Genomic DNA, 17,940 nt, shown 5'->3' with positions numbered 1-17,940 from the left:
CCTTGGAGCTATTGTCCTTCGGGAATTATTGGAGCTATCCTTGGACCCCTTTCCTCGTGTCCTTTGGGTATCCTTGGAGCTATCCTTGGACCCCATCCTCGTGTTCTTTGGGTATCCTTGGAGCTATCCTTGGACCCTTTCCCTCGTGTCCTTTGGGTATTCTTGGAGCTATCCTTGGACCCCATCCTCGTGTCCTTTGGGTATCCTTGGAGCTATCCTTGGACCCTTTTCCTCGTGTCCTTTGGGTATCCTTGGAGCTATCCTTGGACCCTTCTCCTCGCGTCCTTTAGGTACCCTTGGAGCTATTCTTGGACCCCTTTCCTCGTGTCCTTCGGGTATTCTTCGAGCTATCCTTGGACCCTTTTCCTCATGTGCTTTGGTATCCTTGGAGCTATCCTTGGACCCTTCTCTTCGCGTCTTTTGGTTACTCTTGGAGCTATTCCTGGACCCCTTTCCTCGTGTTCTTCGGGAATTCTTGGAGCTATCCTTGGACCCCTTTCCTCGTGTCCTTCGGGTATTCTTGGACCCTTTTCCTAGTGTCCTTTGGCTATCCTTTGACCCTTTTTCTCGTGTCCTTCGGGTATCCTTGGAGCTATCCTTGGACCCTTCTCGCGTCCTTTGGGTACCCTTGGAGCTATTCTTGGACCCCTTTTCTCGTTACCTTAGGGTATTCTTGAAGCTATCCTTGGACCCCTTTCCTCGTGTCCTTCGGGTATTCTTGGAGCTATCCTTGGACCCTTTTCCTCGTGTGCTTTGGTATCCTTGGAGCTATCCTTGGACCCTTCTCCTCGCGTCCTTTGTGTACCCTTGGAGGTATTCTTGGACCCCTTTCCTAGTGTCCTTCGGGAATTCTTGGAGCTATCCTTGGACACCTTTCCTCGTGTCCTTTGGGTATCCTTGGAGCTATCCTTGGACCCTTCTTCTCGCGTCCTTTGGGAACCCTTGGAGGTATTCTTGGACCCCTTTTCTCGTTACCTTAGGGTATTCTTGAAGCTATCCTTGGACCCCTTTCCTCGTGTCCTTCGGGTATTCTTGGAGCTATCCTTGGACCCTTTTCCTCGTGTGCTTTGGTATTCTTGGAGCTATCCTTGGACCCTTCTCCTCGCGTCTTTTGGTTACTCTTGGAGCTATTCTTGGACCCCTTTCCTCGTGTTCTTTGGGAATTCTTGGAGCTATCCTTGGACCCCTTTCCTCGTGTCCTTCGGGTATTCTTGGACCCTTTTCCTAGTGTCCTTTGGCTATCCTTTGACCCTTTTTCTCGTGTCCTTCGGGTATTCTTGGAGCTACCCTTGGACCCATTTCCTCGTGTCCTTTGGGTATTCTTGGAGCTATCCTTGGCCCCCATCCTCGTGTCCTTTGGGTATCCTTGGAGCTATCCTTGGACCCTTTTCCTCGTGTCCTTTGGGTATTCTTGGAGCTATCCTTGGACCCTTTTCCTCGAGTCCTCTGGGTATCCTTGGAGCTATCCTTGGACCCTTATCCTCGCGTCCTTTGGGTACCCTTGGAGCTATTCCTGGACCCCTTTTCTCGTTACCTTAGTGTCCTTCGGGTATTCTTGAAGCTATCATTGGACCACTTTCCTCGTGTCCTTCGGGTATTCTTGGAGCTATCCTTAGACCCTTTTTCTCGTGTCCTTTGGGTATCCTTGGAGCTATCCTTGGACCCCTTTCCTCGTGTCCTTCGGGTATTCTTGGACCCTTTTTCTAGTGTCCTTTGGCTATCCTTTGACCCTTTTTCTCGTGTTCTTCGGGTATCCTTGGAGCTATCCTTGGACCCTTCTCGCGTCCTTTGGGTACCCTTGGAGCTATTCTTGGACCCCTTTTCTCGTTACCTTAGGGTATTCTTGAAGCTATCCTTGGACCCCTTTCCTCGTGTCTTTCGGGTATTCTTGGAGCTATCCTTGGACCCTTTTCCTCGTGTGCTTTGGTATCCTTGGAGCTATCCTTGGACCCTTCTCCTCGTGTCTTTTGGTTACTCTTGGAGCTATTCTTGGACCCCTTTCCTCGTGTTCTTTGGGAATTCTTGGAGCTATCCTTCGACCCCTTTCCTCGTGTCCTTCGGGTATTCTTGGACCCTTTTCCTAGTGTCCTTTGGCTATCCTTTGACCCTTTTTCTCGTGTCCTTCGGGTATTCTTGGAGCTACCCTTGGACCCATTTCCTCGTGTCCTTTGGGTATTCTTGGAGCTATCCTTGGCCCCCATCCTCGTGTCCTTTGGGTATCCTTGGAGCTATCCTTGGACCCTTTTCCTCGTGTCCTTTGGGTATTCTTGGAGCTATCCTTGGACCCTTTTCCTCGTGTCCTCTGGGTATCCTTGGAGCTATCCTTGGACCCTTATCCTCGCGTCCTTTGGGTACCCTTGGAGCTATTCCTGGACCCCTTTTCTCGTTACCTTAGGGTATTCTTGAAGCTATCCTTGGACCCCTTTCCTCGTGTCCTTCGGGTATTCTTGAAGCTATCATTGGACCACTTTCCTCGTGTCCTTCGGGTATTCTTGGAGCTATCCTTAGACCCTTTTTCTCGTGTCCTTTGGGTATTCTTGGAGCTATACTTGGACATCTTTCCTCGTGTCCTTCGGGTATTCTTGAAGCTATCCTTGGACCCCTTTCCTCGTGTCCTTCGGGTATTCTTGGAGCTACCCTTGGACCCTTTCCCTCGTGTCCTTTGAGTATTCTTGGAGCTATCCTTGGACCCCATCCTCGTGTCCTTTGGGTATACTTGGAGCTATCCTTGCACCCTTTTCCTCGTGTCTTTTGGGTATCCTTGGAGCTATCCTTGGACCCTTCTCCTCGCGTCTTTTGGTTACTCTTGGAGCTATTCCTGGACCCCTTTCCTCGTGTTCTTCGGGAATTCTTGGAGCTATCCTTGGACCCCTTTCCTCGTGTCCTTCGGGTATTCTTGGACCCTTTTCCTAGTGTCCTTTGGCTATCCTTTGACCCTTTTTCTCGTGTCCTTCGGGTATTCTTGGAGCTACCCTTGGACCCATTTCCTCGTGTCCTTGGGGTATTCTTGGAGCTATCCTTGGCCCCCATCCTCGTGTCTTTTGGGTATCCTTGGAGCTATCCTTGGATCCTTTTCCTCGTGTCCTTTGGGTACCCTTGGAGCTATTCTTGGATCCCTTTTCTCGTGTCCTTTGGGTATTCTTGAAGCTATCATTGGACCACTTTCCTCGTGTCCTTCGGGTATTCTTGGAGCTATCCTTAGACCCTTTTCCTCGTGTCCTTTGGGTATCCTTGGAGCTATCCTTGGACCCTTCTTCTCGCGTCCTTTGGGTACCCTTGGAGCTATTCTTGGACATATTTCCTCGTGTCCTTCGGGTATTCTTGAAGCTATCATTGGACCACTTTCCTCGTGTCCTTCGGGTATTCTTGGAGCTATCCTTAGACCCTTTTTCTCGTGTCCTTTGGGTATCCTTGGAGCTATCCTTGGACCCCTTTCCTCGTGTCCTTCGGGTATTCTTGGACCCTTTTTCTAGTGTCCTTTGGCTATCCTTTGACCCTTTTTCTCGTGTTCTTCGGGTATCCTTGGAGCTATCCTTGGACCCTTCTCGCGTCCTTTGGGTACCCTTGGAGCTATTCTTGGACCCCTTTTCTCGTTACCTTAGGGTATTCTTGAAGCTATCCTTGGACCCCTTTCCTCGTGTCTTTCGGGTATTCTTGGAGCTATCCTTGGACCCTTTTCCTCGTGTGCTTTGGTATCCTTGGAGCTATCCTTGGACCCTTCTCCTCGTGTCTTTTGGTTACTCTTGGAGCTATTCTTGGACCCCTTTCCTCGTGTTCTTTGGGAATTCTTGGAGCTATCCTTCGACCCCTTTCCTCGTGTCCTTCGGGTATTCTTGGACCCTTTTCCTAGTGTCCTTTGGCTATCCTTTGACCCTTTTTCTCGTGTCCTTCGGGTATTCTTGGAGCTACCCTTGGACCCATTTCCTCGTGTCCTTTGGGTATTCTTGGAGCTATCCTTGGCCCCCATCCTCGTGTCCTTTGGGTATCCTTGGAGCTATCCTTGGACCCTTTTCCTCGTGTCCTTTGGGTATTCTTGGAGCTATCCTTGGACCCTTTTCCTCGTGTCCTCTGGGTATCCTTGGAGCTATCCTTGGACCCTTATCCTCGCGTCCTTTGGGTACCCTTGGAGCTATTCCTGGACCCCTTTTCTCGTTACCTTAGGGTATTCTTGAAGCTATCCTTGGACCCCTTTCCTCGTGTCCTTCGGGTATTCTTGAAGCTATCATTGGACCACTTTCCTCGTGTCCTTCGGGTATTCTTGGAGCTATCCTTAGACCCTTTTTCTCGTGTCCTTTGGGTATCCTTGGAGCTATACTTGGACATCTTTCCTCGTGTCCTTCGGGTATTCTTGAAGCTATCCTTGGACCCCTTTCCTCGTGTCCTTCGGGTATTCTTGGAGCTACCCTTGGACCCTTTCCCTCGTGTCCTTTGAGTATTCTTGGAGCTATCCTTGGACCCCATCCTCGTGTCCTTTGGGTATACTTGGAGCTATCCTTGCACCCTTTTCCTCGTGTCTTTTGGGTATCCTTGGAGCTATCCTTGGACCCTTCTCCTCGCGTCTTTTGGTTACTCTTGGAGCTATTCCTGGACCCCTTTCCTCGTGTTCTTCGGGAATTCTTGGAGCTATCCTTGGACCCCTTTCCTCGTGTCCTTCGGGTATTCTTGGAGCTATCCTTGGACCCTTTTCCTCGTGTGCTTTGGTATCCTTGGACCCTTCTCCTCGCGTCTTTTGGTTACTCTTGGAGCTATTCTTGGACCCCTTTCCTCGTGTTCTTCGGGAATTCTTGGAGCTATCCTTGGACCCCTTTCCTCGTGTCCTTCGGGTATTCTTGGACCCTTTTCCTAGTGTCCTTTGGCTATCCTTTGACCCTTTTTCTCGTGTCCTTCGGGTATTCTTGGAGCTACCCTTGGACCCATTTCCTCGTGTCCTTGGGGTATTCTTGGAGCTATCCTTGGCCCCCATCCTCGTGTCTTTTGGGTATCCTTGGAGCTATCCTTGGACCCTTTTCCTCGTGTCCTTTGGGTACCCTTGGAGCTATTCTTGGATCCCTTTTCTCGTGTCCTTTGGGTATTCTTGAAGCTATCATTGGACCACTTTCCTCGTGTCCTTCGGGTATTCTTGGAGCTATCCTTAGACCCTTTTCCTCGTGTCCTTTGGGTATCCTTGGAGCTATCCTTGGACCCTTCTTCTCGCGTCCTTTGGGTACCCTTGGAGCTATTCTTGGACATATTTCCTCGTGTCCTTCGGGTATTCTTGAAGCTATCCTTGGACCCCTTTCCTCGTGTCCTTCGGGTATTCTTGGAGCTATCCTTGGACCCTTTTCCTCGTGTCCTCTGGGTATCCTTGGAGCTATCCTTGGACCCTTCTCCTCGCGTCCTTTGGGTACCCTTGGAGCTATTCTTGGACCCCTTTCCTCGTGTCCTTCGGGAATTCTTGGAGCTATCCTTTGACCCCTTTCCTCGTGTCCTTTGGGTATCCTTGGAGCTATCCTTGGACCCTTCTTCTCGCGTCTTTTGGATACCCTTGGAGCTATTCTTGGACCCCTTTTCTCGTTACCTTAGGGTATTCTTGAAGCTATCCTTGGACCCCTTTCCTCGTGTCCTTCGGGTATTCTTGGAGCTATCCTTGGACCCTTTTCCTCGTGTGCTTTGGTATCCTTGGACCCTTCTCCTCGCGTCTTTTGGTTACTCTTGGAGCTATTCTTGGACCCCTTTCCTCGTGTTCTTCGGGAATTCTTGGAGCTATCCTTGGACCCCTTTCCTCGTGTCCTTCGGGTATTCTTGGACCCTTTTCCTAGTGTCCTTTGGCTATCCTTTGACCCTTTTTTTCGTGTCCTTCGGGTATTCTTGGAGCTACCCTTGGACCCTTTTCCACGTGTCCGTTCTCTATCCTTGGAGCTATCCTTGGACCCTTTTTCTCGTGTCCTTCGGGTATTCTTGGAGCTATCCTTGCACCCTTTTCCTCGTGTCCTTTGGGTATCCTTGGAGATATCCTTGGACCCTTTTCTTCACGTCCTTTGAGTATCCTTGGACCTATCCTTGGACCATTTTCCTCGTGTCCTTTGAGACTCTTTGAAACTTTACTGTTGCCTTTTGTCTACCGTATCTGCTTGTAGCTGCTCGTTTGTGTTCTGTGTTTGTTGTTGTTTCAGCTCGCTTACGCGGATGGTCCTCTCTTTTTTTGTGTTCACGTGTCGTTTTTTGCAGATTACTGGTGACGCGAAATCCGTGACCTGGAAAGGTCCGTCGTATCTTGGTCCGTCGTATCTTTGCTGCGCCTCGGCCGCCTTTGACAAATGATGTTCCTTGGCCCACACGACGTCCTCCACCGCTGGTGTCCATTGTCTCCTCCTTAGGTTTTAATGCCTAGCCTGATCGTGGGAATCTGGATTGCGCCTTACAATCTCGAAGATTTCCTCGAGTTTGTTGGCCTTCTCCCCCGTAGAGCTATCCTTGGACCCTTCTCCTCGCGTCCTTTAGGTACCCTTGGAGCTATTCTTGGACCCCTTTCCTCGTGTCTTTCGGGAATTCTTGGAGCTATCCTTGGACCCCTTTCCTCGTGTCCTTTGGGTATCCTTGGAGCTATCCTTGGACCCTTATCCTCGCGTCCTTTGGGTACCCTTGGAGCTATTCTTATACCCCTTTTCTCGTTACCTTAGGGTATTCTGGAAGCTATCTTTGGACCCCTTTCCTCGTGTCCTTCGGGAATTCTTGGAGCTATCCTTGGACCCCTTTCCTCGTGTCCTTCGGGTATTCTTGAAGCTATCCTTGGACCCCTTTCCACGTGTCCGTTGGCTATCCTTGGAGCTATCCTTGGACCCTTTTTCTCGTGTCCTTCGGGTATTCTTGGAGCTATCCTTGGACCCTTTTCCTCGTGTCCTTTGGTTATTCTTGGAGCTATCCTTGGCCCCCATCCTCGTGTCCTTTGGGTATCCTTGGAGCTATCCTTGGACCCTTTTCGTCGTTTCCTTTGGGTATCCTTGGAGATATCCTTGGACCTTTTGCTTCGTGTCCTTGGGGTATCCTTGGACCTTTTCCTCGTGTCCTTTGGCTATCTTTGGACCCTTTTCCTCGTGTCATTTGGGTATCCTTGGAGCTATCCCTTGACCCCTTTCCTCGTGTCCTTTGGGTATCCTTGGAGATATCCTTGGACCCTTTTCTTCGCGTCCTTTGAGTATCCTTGGAGCTATCCTTGGACCCTTTTCCTCGTGTCCTTTGAGACTCTTTGAAACTTTACTGTTGCCTTTTGTCTACCGTATCTGCTTGTAGCTGCTCGTTTGTGTTCTGTGTTTGTTGTTGTTTCAGCTCGCTTACGCGGATGGTCCTCTCTTTTTTTGTTTTCACGTGCAGTATTTTGCAGATTACTGGTGACGCAAAATCCGTGACCTGGTAAGGTCCGTCGTATCTTGGGGCCAACTTTGCTGCGAACCCCTCGGCCGCCTTTGACAAATGATGTTCTTTGGCCCACACGACGTCCTCCACCGCTGGTGTCCATTGTCTCCTCCTTAGGTTTTAATGCCTAGCCTGATCGTGGGAATCTGGATTGCGCCTTACAATCTCGAAGATTTCCTCGAGTTTGTTGGCCTTCTCCCCCGTAGTCTCAGTGGGTCGCCATGTTCCCAAGGTCTCTCTGTCGTATAGTGCGCTCGGTAGTCTCGGTTCTCTGCCTTGAGTAATAAACTCCGGCGTGTATCCTGTGGATTCCGAAACACTCGTATTTTCTGCCAGCATGATCCCAGGCCATTTCTCATCCCAGTTTCTCTGATCCTGCCCTGGGAACTGCGCTATCATTGTCTTCACGGTCTTATTTGCTCTTTCTGTCGGGTTCTCTTGCGGGATCCGTGAACTGTTGCTTGGCTCCCATCTCGGCCAGAAAACTCTTAAAGATTTTGCTGTTGAACTGTACTCCGTTGTCCGTTATGACTACCTTCGGGACCCCAAACCGCATTTGGTTGCCATGTTTTGAACGCGGCAGGTGTCCGACGAAGTCTGCGCATACTGTAGCCCACTGTTCCTCTGGCACCTGCGTTAGCATTTTCCCAGCTGCCTGCATTGTGCTCTTCTAGTGTGCGTCCGATCACTATGATATCGTCCTGGTACGCAAATGCGTGCGGTGACATCTTGGGACCAATCACCCGGTCCAACACCCGCTGGAAGGTCGCAGATGCCGAATGGAGTCCAAATGGCATTACTCTCCACTGGAAAAAGCCCTTTCCCGCCACTGTAAACGCAGTGTACTGCCTGCTGCTTTCTTTCAGCGGGAATTGCCAGTAGACATCCCTCAGGTCCAATCTGCAAGCCACTTGCCCGTCTTCTTCCTAACCGTCACGATGGGAGAGCTGTATGGGCTGGTTGAGTGCTCTATGCATAGCATTTGCAGTAGCTCGTCCACCTTCGCATTGATCTCCCCTTGAACTTTCGGGTTCTTGGGGTAGTATCGCTGTTTTATTGGTTTGTCGTCCTTCATCGTTATTTGATGCATTGCCATGTTCGACGTTCCTGTCATGGTTTTAAAACTGGCTAGCTCAGTTTCCAGGAATTTCGCTGTGTCGTCATACTCTGTTTCCTGTTGTACGACTGCTACCGATAGCCTCTCCTCGAGCCACCCATTGTGTCGGTTCCTGGCCGGTATTATCACCTCGTGTCCAGCGCACCTTATCTCGGTTCCGACTTGAGTTAGAAAGTTCCATCCTAACACCAATGAATCCACTACCCCTGGTAGTATCAGCCGGCTCATGGTTTTTCGCTTGTTCCCTAATGCGATCTCCACCTCCAGCTGTTCTTCGGTCCCGCCGCACTTTCCCTCTGCCTACCTAGCTTGCCACCGTGTCCTCGTAATCCTCCAGAGGGCAGCCAGGTTGTCCGCCAGTTCCTTGCTTATAAAGCTCGCTGTTGCCCCGGTGTCGATCGTGGCCTCGTAAGTGCCTCCCCAAATCGTCACCGCTGCGGAAAACTGCTGCTCCTCCTCGATTATCTTGGCCGTTAGTTTGGAGAGGTATCATCTTGCGACCCCCGCTCTCCTCTTTGCGGCTGAGGTCGCTGGGCATTTCCCGCCTGCTGGCAGCACTCGCACTCCTGACACCTACTCTCCCGCACACCCAGCAGAACAACAGGCGTTTGAGTCGACATCCTCGTGCCCAGTGTCCGTGGCCGCCGCACCATTGGCAGGCCTCATGGGGATCTACAGTGTGTGTCGTTTCCCGCGACCTCTGTGCTGTGTTTGGCAGTCTCCACACCGTGTTCGCTCGTTGTATCTGTTGCTGCTGTGGTGGCGTCCATTGGCCTTCTCGTGGTGCTCCTGGTGCCTGCTGTCGTGGGACTCGTTGCGGCGGTGAAAATTGGTCATTTCTCCGTGTCTCCTGGCTATCTGTCTCCTCGCATCTTCTGCACGTGACCTGCGTTGGTGGTGACTACTTTGCCTTCGAGAACTTGTTTTCTTGGGCGATCATCAGCTTACTTTCTCTTGGTAGGTTGCCTTTGTTGACCATAAGTGCCCTTTCAGACTCCTGAAGCTGTGTTTCCTGGTTTGGACCCCGAACCGGCCGGCGATCCCGTCTCCTCATCTGGGCATTATGAACATCACCGGGATGCTTGGCCTCTTTAGGTACAGCTCTCCTTCGGCAGACTGGTGCTTCCAGTCCTAATCAAATCTTTGGAGACCTTGGTTCGTTCCGTTCCGCTTTCGTTATCCTTTACATGTTCCTTGTACTGTATATGATTGTATCGTGTATAACCTTTAAGAATCCTATGAGTGATCCTCGGAGTCTTTCCTCATTCCTGAGCATCCTTGGAATTATCCTCGGGCTTGGAGCTATCCTTGAACCCTTTTCCTCGTGTCCTTTGGGTATCCTTGGAGCTATCCTTGGACCCCTTTCCTCGTGTCCTTTGGGTATCCTAGGAGCTATCCTTGGACCCTTCTTCTCGCGTCCTTTGGGTACCCTTGGAGCTATTCTTGGACCCCTTTCCTCGTGTCCTTCGGGTATTCTTGGAGATATCCTTGGACCCTTTTCCTCGTGTCCTTTGGGTATCCTTGGAGCTATCCTTGGACCCTTCTTCTCGCGTCCTTTGGGTACCCTTGCAGCTATTCTTGGACCCCTTTCCTCGTGTCCTTCGGGTATTCTTGGAGCTATCCTTGGACCTTTTGCGTCGTGTCCTTTGGGTATCCTTGGAGCTATCCTTGGACCCTTTTCCTCGTGTCCTTTGGGTATCCTTGGAGCTATCCTTGGACCCTTCTCCTCGCGTCCCTTGGGTACCCTTGGAGCTATTCTTGGACCCCTTTCCCCGTGTCCTTCGGGAATTCTTGGAGCTATCCTTGGACCCCTTTCCTCGTGTCCTTCGGGTATTCTTGGAGCTATCCTTGGACCCTTTTCCTCGTGTCCTTTGGGTATCCTTGGAGATATCTTTGGACTTTTTGCCTCGTGTCCTTTGGGTATCCTTGGAGATATCCTTGGACCTTTTGCCTCGTGTCCTTTGGGTATCCTTGGAGCTATCCTTGGACCCTTTTCCTCGTGTCCTTGGAGCTATCCTTTGACCCTTTTCCTCGTGTCCTTTGGCTATCCTTGGACCCTTTTCCTCCTCATCTGGGCATTATGCCCATCACCGGGATGCTTGGCCTCTTTAGGTACAGCTCTCCTTCGGCAGACTGGTGCTTCCAGTCCTAATCAAATCTTTGGAGACCTTGGTTCGTTCCGTTCCGCTTTCGTTATCCTTTACATGTTCCTTGTACTGTATATGATTGTATCGTGTATAACCTTTAAGAATCCTATGAGTGATCCTCGGAGTCTTTCCTCATTCCTGAGCATCCTTGGAATTATCCTCGGGCTTGGAGCTATCCTTGAACCCTTTTCCTCGTGTCCTTTGGGTATCCTTGGAGCTATCCTTGGACCCCTTTCCTCGTGTCCTTTGGCTATCCTAGGAGCTATCCTTGGACCCTTCTTCTCGCGTCCTTTGGGTACCCTTGGAGCTATTCTTGGACCCCTTTCCTCGTGTCCTTCGGGTATTCTTGGAGATATCCTTGGACCCTTTTCCTCGTGTCCTTTGGGTATCCTTGGAGCTATCCTTGGACCCTTCTTCTCGCGTCATTTAGGTACCCTTGCAGCTATTCTTGGACCCCTTTCCTCGTGTCCTTCGGGTATTCTTGGAGCTATCCTTGGACCTTTTGCGTCGTGTCCTTTGGGTATCCTTGGAGCTATCCTTGGACCCTTTTCCTCGTGTCCTTTGGGTATCCTTGGAGCTATCCTTGGACCCTTCTCCTCGCGTCCCTTGGGTACCCTTGGAGCTATTCTTGGACCCCTTTCCCCGTGTCCTTCGGGAATTCTTGGAGCTATCCTTGGACCCCTTTCCTCGTGTCCTTCGGGTATTCTTGGAGCTATCCTTGGACCCTTTTCCTCGTGTCCTTTGGGTATCCTTGGAGCTATCCTTGGACCCTTTTCCTCGTGTCCTTGGAGCTATCCTTTGACCCTTTTCCTCGTGTCCTTTGGCTATCCTTGGACCCTTTTCCTCGTGTCCTTTTGGGTATCCTTGGAGCTATCCTTGGATCCTTTGGGTATCCTTGGAGCTATCCTTGGACCCTTTTCCTCGTGTCCTTTGAGACTCTTTGAAACTTTACTGTTGCCTTTTGTCTAGCGTATCTGCTTGTAGCTTCTCGTTTGTGTTCTGTGTTTGTTGTTGTTTCAGCTCGCTTACGCGGATGGTCCTCTCTTTTTTTGTGTTCACGTGCCGTTTTTTGCAGATTACTGGTGACGCAAAATCCGTGACCTAGAAAGGTCCGTCGTATCTTGGGGCAAATTTTGCTGCGAACCCCTCGGCCGCCTTTGACAAATGATGTTCCTTGGCCCACACGACGTCCTCCACCCCTGGTGTCCATTGTCTCCTCCTTAGGTTTTAATGCCTGGCCTGATCCTGGGAGGCTATCTCCAGATCCCGCCTTACAATCTCGAAGATTTCCTCGAGTTTGTTTGTCCTTCTGCTTCCTACCGACCAGCTGTCGGTGAGTCGTGGTTCTCTTTCAGCACCGCTTCTCGTAGAGCTTTCGGGACGCACATCTTCCACTTCGCGACATCCTCACTGCCTGCTCTGTATGGAATGTTCCTGAACAAGGTGTCTCCCTCCATTACGTAGTCCGGGTACTTTTGTGGCTGGGTCCTAATCTTTCCGCGCATGTCCTGAATCCAGCTGCATGTTGCGGAGGCTTCCGCCGCCGATCCTTGATCCCTCGCAGTGCTATTGGTAGTGGCTGCCTTGATAATGCGTCTGCCACCACATTTAGTTGTCTCTTCCTGTACGCTTTTTCGAAGTCATACTGCTGCAACTCCAGGGCCCATCTGGCGATCCTTCCTGAAGGGCTCTCGATGCTGTTGAGCCACTTCAGTGCCATGCGGTCGGTTACCACCTTGAAGTGGTACCCTTCCAGATATGGCTTAAGTTTCCGGATCTCCCAGACTATTGCCAAACACTCCTTCTCTGTCGTGGAGTAGTTTTCCCAGCCCCGTTAAGCGTTCGGCTTGAGTAAGAGATCACCTTTTCGCCACGTTCAGTTTCCTGAGTCAAAATGGCCCCAATACCGTAATCACTTGTGTCAGTTTGCAGGACACATGGTTTTTAAAAAACCGGGCACGCCAGCACGGGGTCTGCCATCAGCCTTGTCTTTATGCCAGATCATTGAGAGGTTTGACTATTTTTGCGAAGTCAGGTACAAATCGCCGATATCATGATGCTACTCCCAGGTTCTGTCGGAGCTCTCTAACTGTTGCCGGCGGCTCTAATTCGACGATGGCCGCTACCTTTTCCGGATCCGTGCCTATCCCGTCGCTAGTCACTCTATGACCCAAATAAAGCAGCTCCCTCTTGAAAAACTGGCATTTTTCCGGATTCAATCTCAGATTAGCGTCTTTCAGCCGCCGGAATACCTCTTTCAAGTTTGCCTTGTGCTCTTCTAGTGTGCGTCCGATCACTATGATATCGTCCTGGTACGCAAATGCGTGCGGTGACATCTCGGGACCAATCACCCGGTCCAACACCCGCTGGAAGGTCGCAGATGCCGAATGGAGTCCAAATGGCATTACTCTCCACTGGAATAAGCCCTTTCCCGCCACTGTAAACGCAGTGTACTGCCTGCTGCTTTCTTTCAGCGGGATTTGCCAGTAGCCATCCCTCAGGTCCAAGCTGCAAGCCACTTGGAATTCAACTTGTTCCAGGAACTCGAACGGTTTCTCCGCCCCGTCGATCCTGAATGACTACTCGCGGACTTGTTTAGTGACCCTTGCATAATCCGCCTGGCTGTGTCTAGAGGTCAGCACCGTTGTCTTCCTGTCCTGGCTTGACTCTCTCCTGTGAGCCTCCCTTTGCAAGTTGTCGACGCTCAAGCGTGCTACTAGGTTATCCCCTTCAGCGTTAGTTAGCGTGATACTCGGGCCGGTTCTGTCGTAATAAATGGCTTCCAACTCAGCCTAGATGTCGGCAAGTTGTGGGTCGTTCTCTGTCTCGGAGTAATACTCCGACAATGTCCTCCTCATGTCCTCTAATCTGCCGTCCAGGGCGACATTAAGTCTTTGTGCGACATGGGCGAAGTCCTCTTACTTAAGGCGGTAAATCCACTTCTTTCCCATTCTGTTTATTTTGCTTTCACCGCTGGGACAATCACGTTTTGGGCGCCAGATGTAACGAACTGATTTATTTGCTTTCTGCTCGCTACCATATTTGTGCGGCTTGCTCAGTAGATTTTGTGTGTTCGTCCCACCAAATTTATATAAACGTGACCGACCAGTACTTCAGTGAGAAAGCACAGAATTCACGGGTTCGTAGTGGGTTTATTACGGGTATAACTGCAGTCGGCTTTATAATTTGCTTGTCTTGCTATCTCCGACGGTGTGGGTTGTCTCGATGTTCGCTCCCCTCGTTGACACGGTGTTCCCGTTTTGTCGCTCATTGCAGATCCTTGACCGCTGCTTGCTCCTGACGCGTTTGGCTCGGTGACTGCTCGGCCACGATTCAGACTCGCTATGGGGTCAGCCGTGCGGGCTTAGGGAAGCGTCACCGTTCTCAGACTAGGGTGAACAGACTGACGAGGTCTCCAGGATCACTCCTCTCGATACCCGACCTGACCCGGCCAGGCCCTTGCTTTGTCCCGGATGGTCCCACGGGGCTTCCGCTCAGATCGCGCGGACAGTCAAGGCGGAACGCCAGGAAGCTGCCTCGCTCTTCACTTCGCTTCTGCGCCTCGTGTAAACGAACGTTCCACCCTAGCCTCACCCTTTCGCGTGCTGTCCGTGCCATTCCTGCGGGCTCGATTCTGGCTCGTGGCTGTTGCGGTGTGGTGTCCTGCTTGCTGGTGGCGGTGTCCTGCGAACTGCTTCTGACAGGGTGGCTGTACTTCGTGACTTCTGTGCTGGGTTCGTGGGCATACGCCGATCCGGGACTTTTCTCCCTTCTGGCTCGTGACTCTCGGGGCTCTGTCGGGCCGCTCCGGGACTTCTCTCCCTTCTGGCTCGCTACTCTAGGCGTTCTGTTGCGCAGCTCCGGGACTTCTCTCCCTTCTGGCTCGCTACTCTCGGGGTTCTGTTGCGACGCTCCGGGACTATTCTCCCTTCTGGCTCGCTACTCTCGGGGTTATGTCGCGCCGCTCCGGGACTTCTTTCCCTTCTGGCTCGTTACTCTCGGGGTTCGGTCGCGCCGCTCCGGGACTTCTCTCCCTTCTGGCTGATCGCGCCTGAACCTGCTCAACTCCACTTGGCGCACTGGGCTCACACCGGGATACGCCAGATAGTGCTTGGTGCGAGGTACACTGGGGCTCGACAGGCTTACCCCCGACCTCATGATTTCAAATCGCCGGCTTTCAAAGTCTCCAAACTGGGTCCAAAGTCCATGGCTCCTGTTTGACCCTCTTTTCCTTCAGGCACTGCTTCCCGCCGCCGTCCAGCCTGATGATGCCTTCCCGATTCCGATGATGCATATAGCATGCTTGTGTGCCGCACCGCTGACGAGATGTGGAATCTTCTCCCTCGGTTCGACGTTCACGGCCGCGTCAAAAGTCCGGCAGCGTCCCGTTACTCCCTTTTGCACACGGCACTCCCGCTTCGCCCGCCAAGTCTCCGCTCCCTCTTTCTCCATTCTTGGTCTCCAAACTCTCTTGCTCTCTAAACTCCCTTGCTCTCCAAACTCTCATGTTCTTCAAACACGCACGTTTTCCAAACTCTCATTTTCTCCAAACTCTCACGTTCTCCAATTCTCACGTTCTCCGTCCTCGATCACCAAACTCTCTCGTTCTCCAACCGCTCTTCGCCGCGCCGCTACTATGCGAATTCGCTGCGTACCTGGTGAGCGGCCATCCATCTGCTGCTGGGATTTGTGTGGAGTTATTCAACTCCTTACTCTATGTATCTGTCTTTTCTTTGCAAATATGTCAGTTGAAATTAGAACGTTACCTCCATTTTGTGAAATTGCATGGTCTGACGACTATTGGGTGTCGCCTGAAATCCAGAAAAACTGCATCTTTTCTGTTTAGATCCCTAACAATTTATTCCTACTTTTTTTTAAGCCTTAACTCGTCGACATGATCGTCGGCGCTGACTTGTTTTCTGAGTTGCTTAGGAAGGGACAAATACTTCGTTATAAAAATCGGAAAGGGTTGACCTATAAGGTCACGTGGGGTGACCGACCTGCAAGTAATCGCCTTCTGCTTGCCAAAGCTACCCTTCAGTTTCCAAAAAAGTTTTACTTGGGTAACCACCTTGTGAATGACGGGTGACACCACAAGTAAAAATGCCAGACACAATTTTTCGAAGTCACTTTGGATTTAACTTATTCCTTATACTCATTTGTTGTATGGCCTGTCACCTGCAAGTAACAGTTACCAAGTGAAATCATTTCGGAAATTCTGAATATTTCAATATTGTTTTAGCTACAAAAACATTACATTTAAATACATTCATGTTATTTACTTTTTACTTAATTTTAATTAGATTGTGTTATTTAAGTTTTCTGTTTAATTACAGTTACTGTAAGTTAGCCTACATTTTTGTTTTCTTAATTTGTGTTTACGTTCGTCATCGCCTTCCTTTAACAGTTGTCCGGGTATCCCTGGTCAACGCTCCTGAAAAAATAAAGGCATGTGTTCAAAAAATGAACTGCGTACCTTTGAGGTGTTTTAATTGACCCAAAAAATTTTATCATGCCAACTTTGGTCAACGGAACCATAATTTTCTGGCTTATATTGTAAAACCTATAAAAAATCTTAAAAAGGGACGTAGTTTAAACGCACAACATCTTGCACTTAAGATAAACCTTACCTGACTCTATTATTTAAAAAATATCTCACTTTTATTAATAAATCAAAATATTTTGCAGCGCATAATTTTAGCAGCCTGCTGCTTCTCTTTTCATAGCTCAAATAAAATGTACCAGGTCTTCTTCTTTTTTTGGTTTCTTGCTGATGCTTCGTGTGATGCTCCTGGCTGCGTATTCGGGTTCTCGGGCATATGGCGGTCAGGGACTTAACGAATTGGAACCGAAGGCTCTCATGGAAAACTACACTCGAGACTATACTGATCGACGATCTCCCTTCTGGCCGATCGTGCCAGGACCTGCTCAATTCAACTTGACGTACGGGGCTTAGACGGGACACGCCAAAGTAGTGCTTGGGGCGAATTACATTAGGTTTTGACAGGCTTACCCCCGAGCTCACGATTTCTTGTCGCCGGCCCCCCCTTGCTCAAACTCTGACAGACTGTCCAGGCGTAACGCCAAGATCTCGTTGACAGGAATAAACAGATCGCCTTGGCCTAGCCGTGCGACGCCCTCTGGACCTAAGCTACCTGTGTCTCAATTCGGAGATTCATTGTAATCCCAATCCCCAATACTTGGCGTGTTGACTGTTCACTTTGATATCTAATCTTGATGGTTTGACTACTCCATCATAAACCAAAGTCACTGTCTTTAGAAATTTACATCTAAGTTAAATCTCCCAATTTTTTATGATGGAATTTTTTTTGATGGATCGAAAACCGTCTGTTAAAAATAATACATGAAACTCATTCCTTTCATGAGGATAATATATTGGATTTGTTATAGCAATTACATTTTTTTCTCAAAATCAGTGATATGACTTAAACAAGTGCCTTATTATTTAATAATGATAAATAAAGGCCACGTTAAAAAAGCTCGATTAGCAACAAACCAAATAAGCGACTAAGCTCAGTGAACAGAAAGACCAGTACTTCTTGAAAGTCTCCATGCGTAAAGAGAACGATCTTGCCTACTAACTGTTACTCCTACTCTGACGGCAAGAAATTCTCACTGAAAAACCCACCCAACACCAGTTTCGACACCTGGAGCACCAATAACATGCAGTGATAAAACTTCTGCAATCGCACTGAATATATTAGCAACAACTACAGCTACGGCAACAAAACGCACAGCAATTATTGCGGTATCGACAGTGATGTCGCCGACCGCAGCCGAAGATACAACGGCAACGAAAACCCAATTACAAATCAAAACCAAAACAAAGTTCAACAAGCTTGACCAGCCATTTACACCGAAACTCAGAAATCCGTGGCGTAAACCATGTCCAAATAGCAGAAAATAAACCAGAACTGGCTCAAGAGATCCAACTGAAACCAAAGCCCCCACCAAGAAAGTAGGGACGGAAACCCTCTTGTTGTTTCGGTCACAAAAGGGGATATAAATGAAACCAAGTTTTAGATAATAAAGAACATTTCCAAGCTGCATCCAAATACCTGGAGGAGGTACTACTTCTACTATGGTACTATACGTACCAATTAAAAAGCAGCTAGGGCTTGCAAGTGGTACTTGCCCGACGTAACACCCAAGGAAATCATCGATGCTGTCAAAGAACGTTAGTCACATCATCATTAGGAAACAATTCTTCAAGGTTGTGCTGAAGCCATTTACAATCTGCAATACTTATTGCGCCGAAGAAGT

At 49.8% G+C, this 17,940-nt stretch overlaps 3 protein-coding genes across 6 annotated transcripts in view; 1 reads left to right on the top strand and 2 right to left on the bottom strand.

Annotated features, from left to right (window-relative positions):
• LOC108022035 (rho GTPase-activating protein conundrum) overlaps positions 1 to 17,940 on the top strand; it is a 139,447-nt gene that overhangs the window by 43,864 nt on the left and 77,643 nt on the right. The gene's annotated exons all lie outside the window — the stretch shown is intronic.
• On the bottom strand, positions 640 to 6,023 carry LOC127011694 (uncharacterized). 2 transcript variants are annotated; one of them, XM_050889727.1, is made up of 2 exons: positions 5,558 to 6,023; positions 640 to 1,831 (listed from the first exon to the last, which is right to left on the bottom strand). In XM_050889727.1, exon 2 carries the CDS (start codon positions 1,343 to 1,345, stop codon positions 977 to 979), a length of 369 nt encoding a protein of 122 aa, XP_050745684.1. In that variant the 5' UTR covers positions 1,346 to 1,831; positions 5,558 to 6,023; the 3' UTR covers positions 640 to 976. The 2 variants fall into 2 exon arrangements, 1 of the variants encoding a protein (XP_050745684.1); XR_007764949.1 differs by lacking the exon at positions 640 to 1,831 and adding an exon at positions 4,994 to 5,062.
• LOC127011693 (uncharacterized) lies at positions 2,540 to 7,080 on the bottom strand. The gene is made up of 3 exons (XM_050889726.1): positions 7,032 to 7,080; positions 4,157 to 4,277; positions 2,540 to 3,129 (listed from the first exon to the last, which is right to left on the bottom strand). The coding sequence occupies exons 1-3, from the start codon at positions 7,078 to 7,080 to the stop codon at positions 2,910 to 2,912; spliced, it is 390 nt and encodes a 129-aa protein (XP_050745683.1). The 3' UTR covers positions 2,540 to 2,909.

The sequence above is a fragment of the Drosophila biarmipes genome, unplaced genomic scaffold (genome assembly GCF_025231255.1).
Source record: "Drosophila biarmipes strain raj3 unplaced genomic scaffold, RU_DBia_V1.1 ptg000005l, whole genome shotgun sequence".
Taxonomy (NCBI): Eukaryota; Metazoa; Arthropoda; class Insecta; order Diptera; family Drosophilidae; genus Drosophila; species Drosophila biarmipes.
Note: the sequence above shows the minus strand (reverse complement) of the source record. Positions and strands in the feature narration are given on the sequence as shown.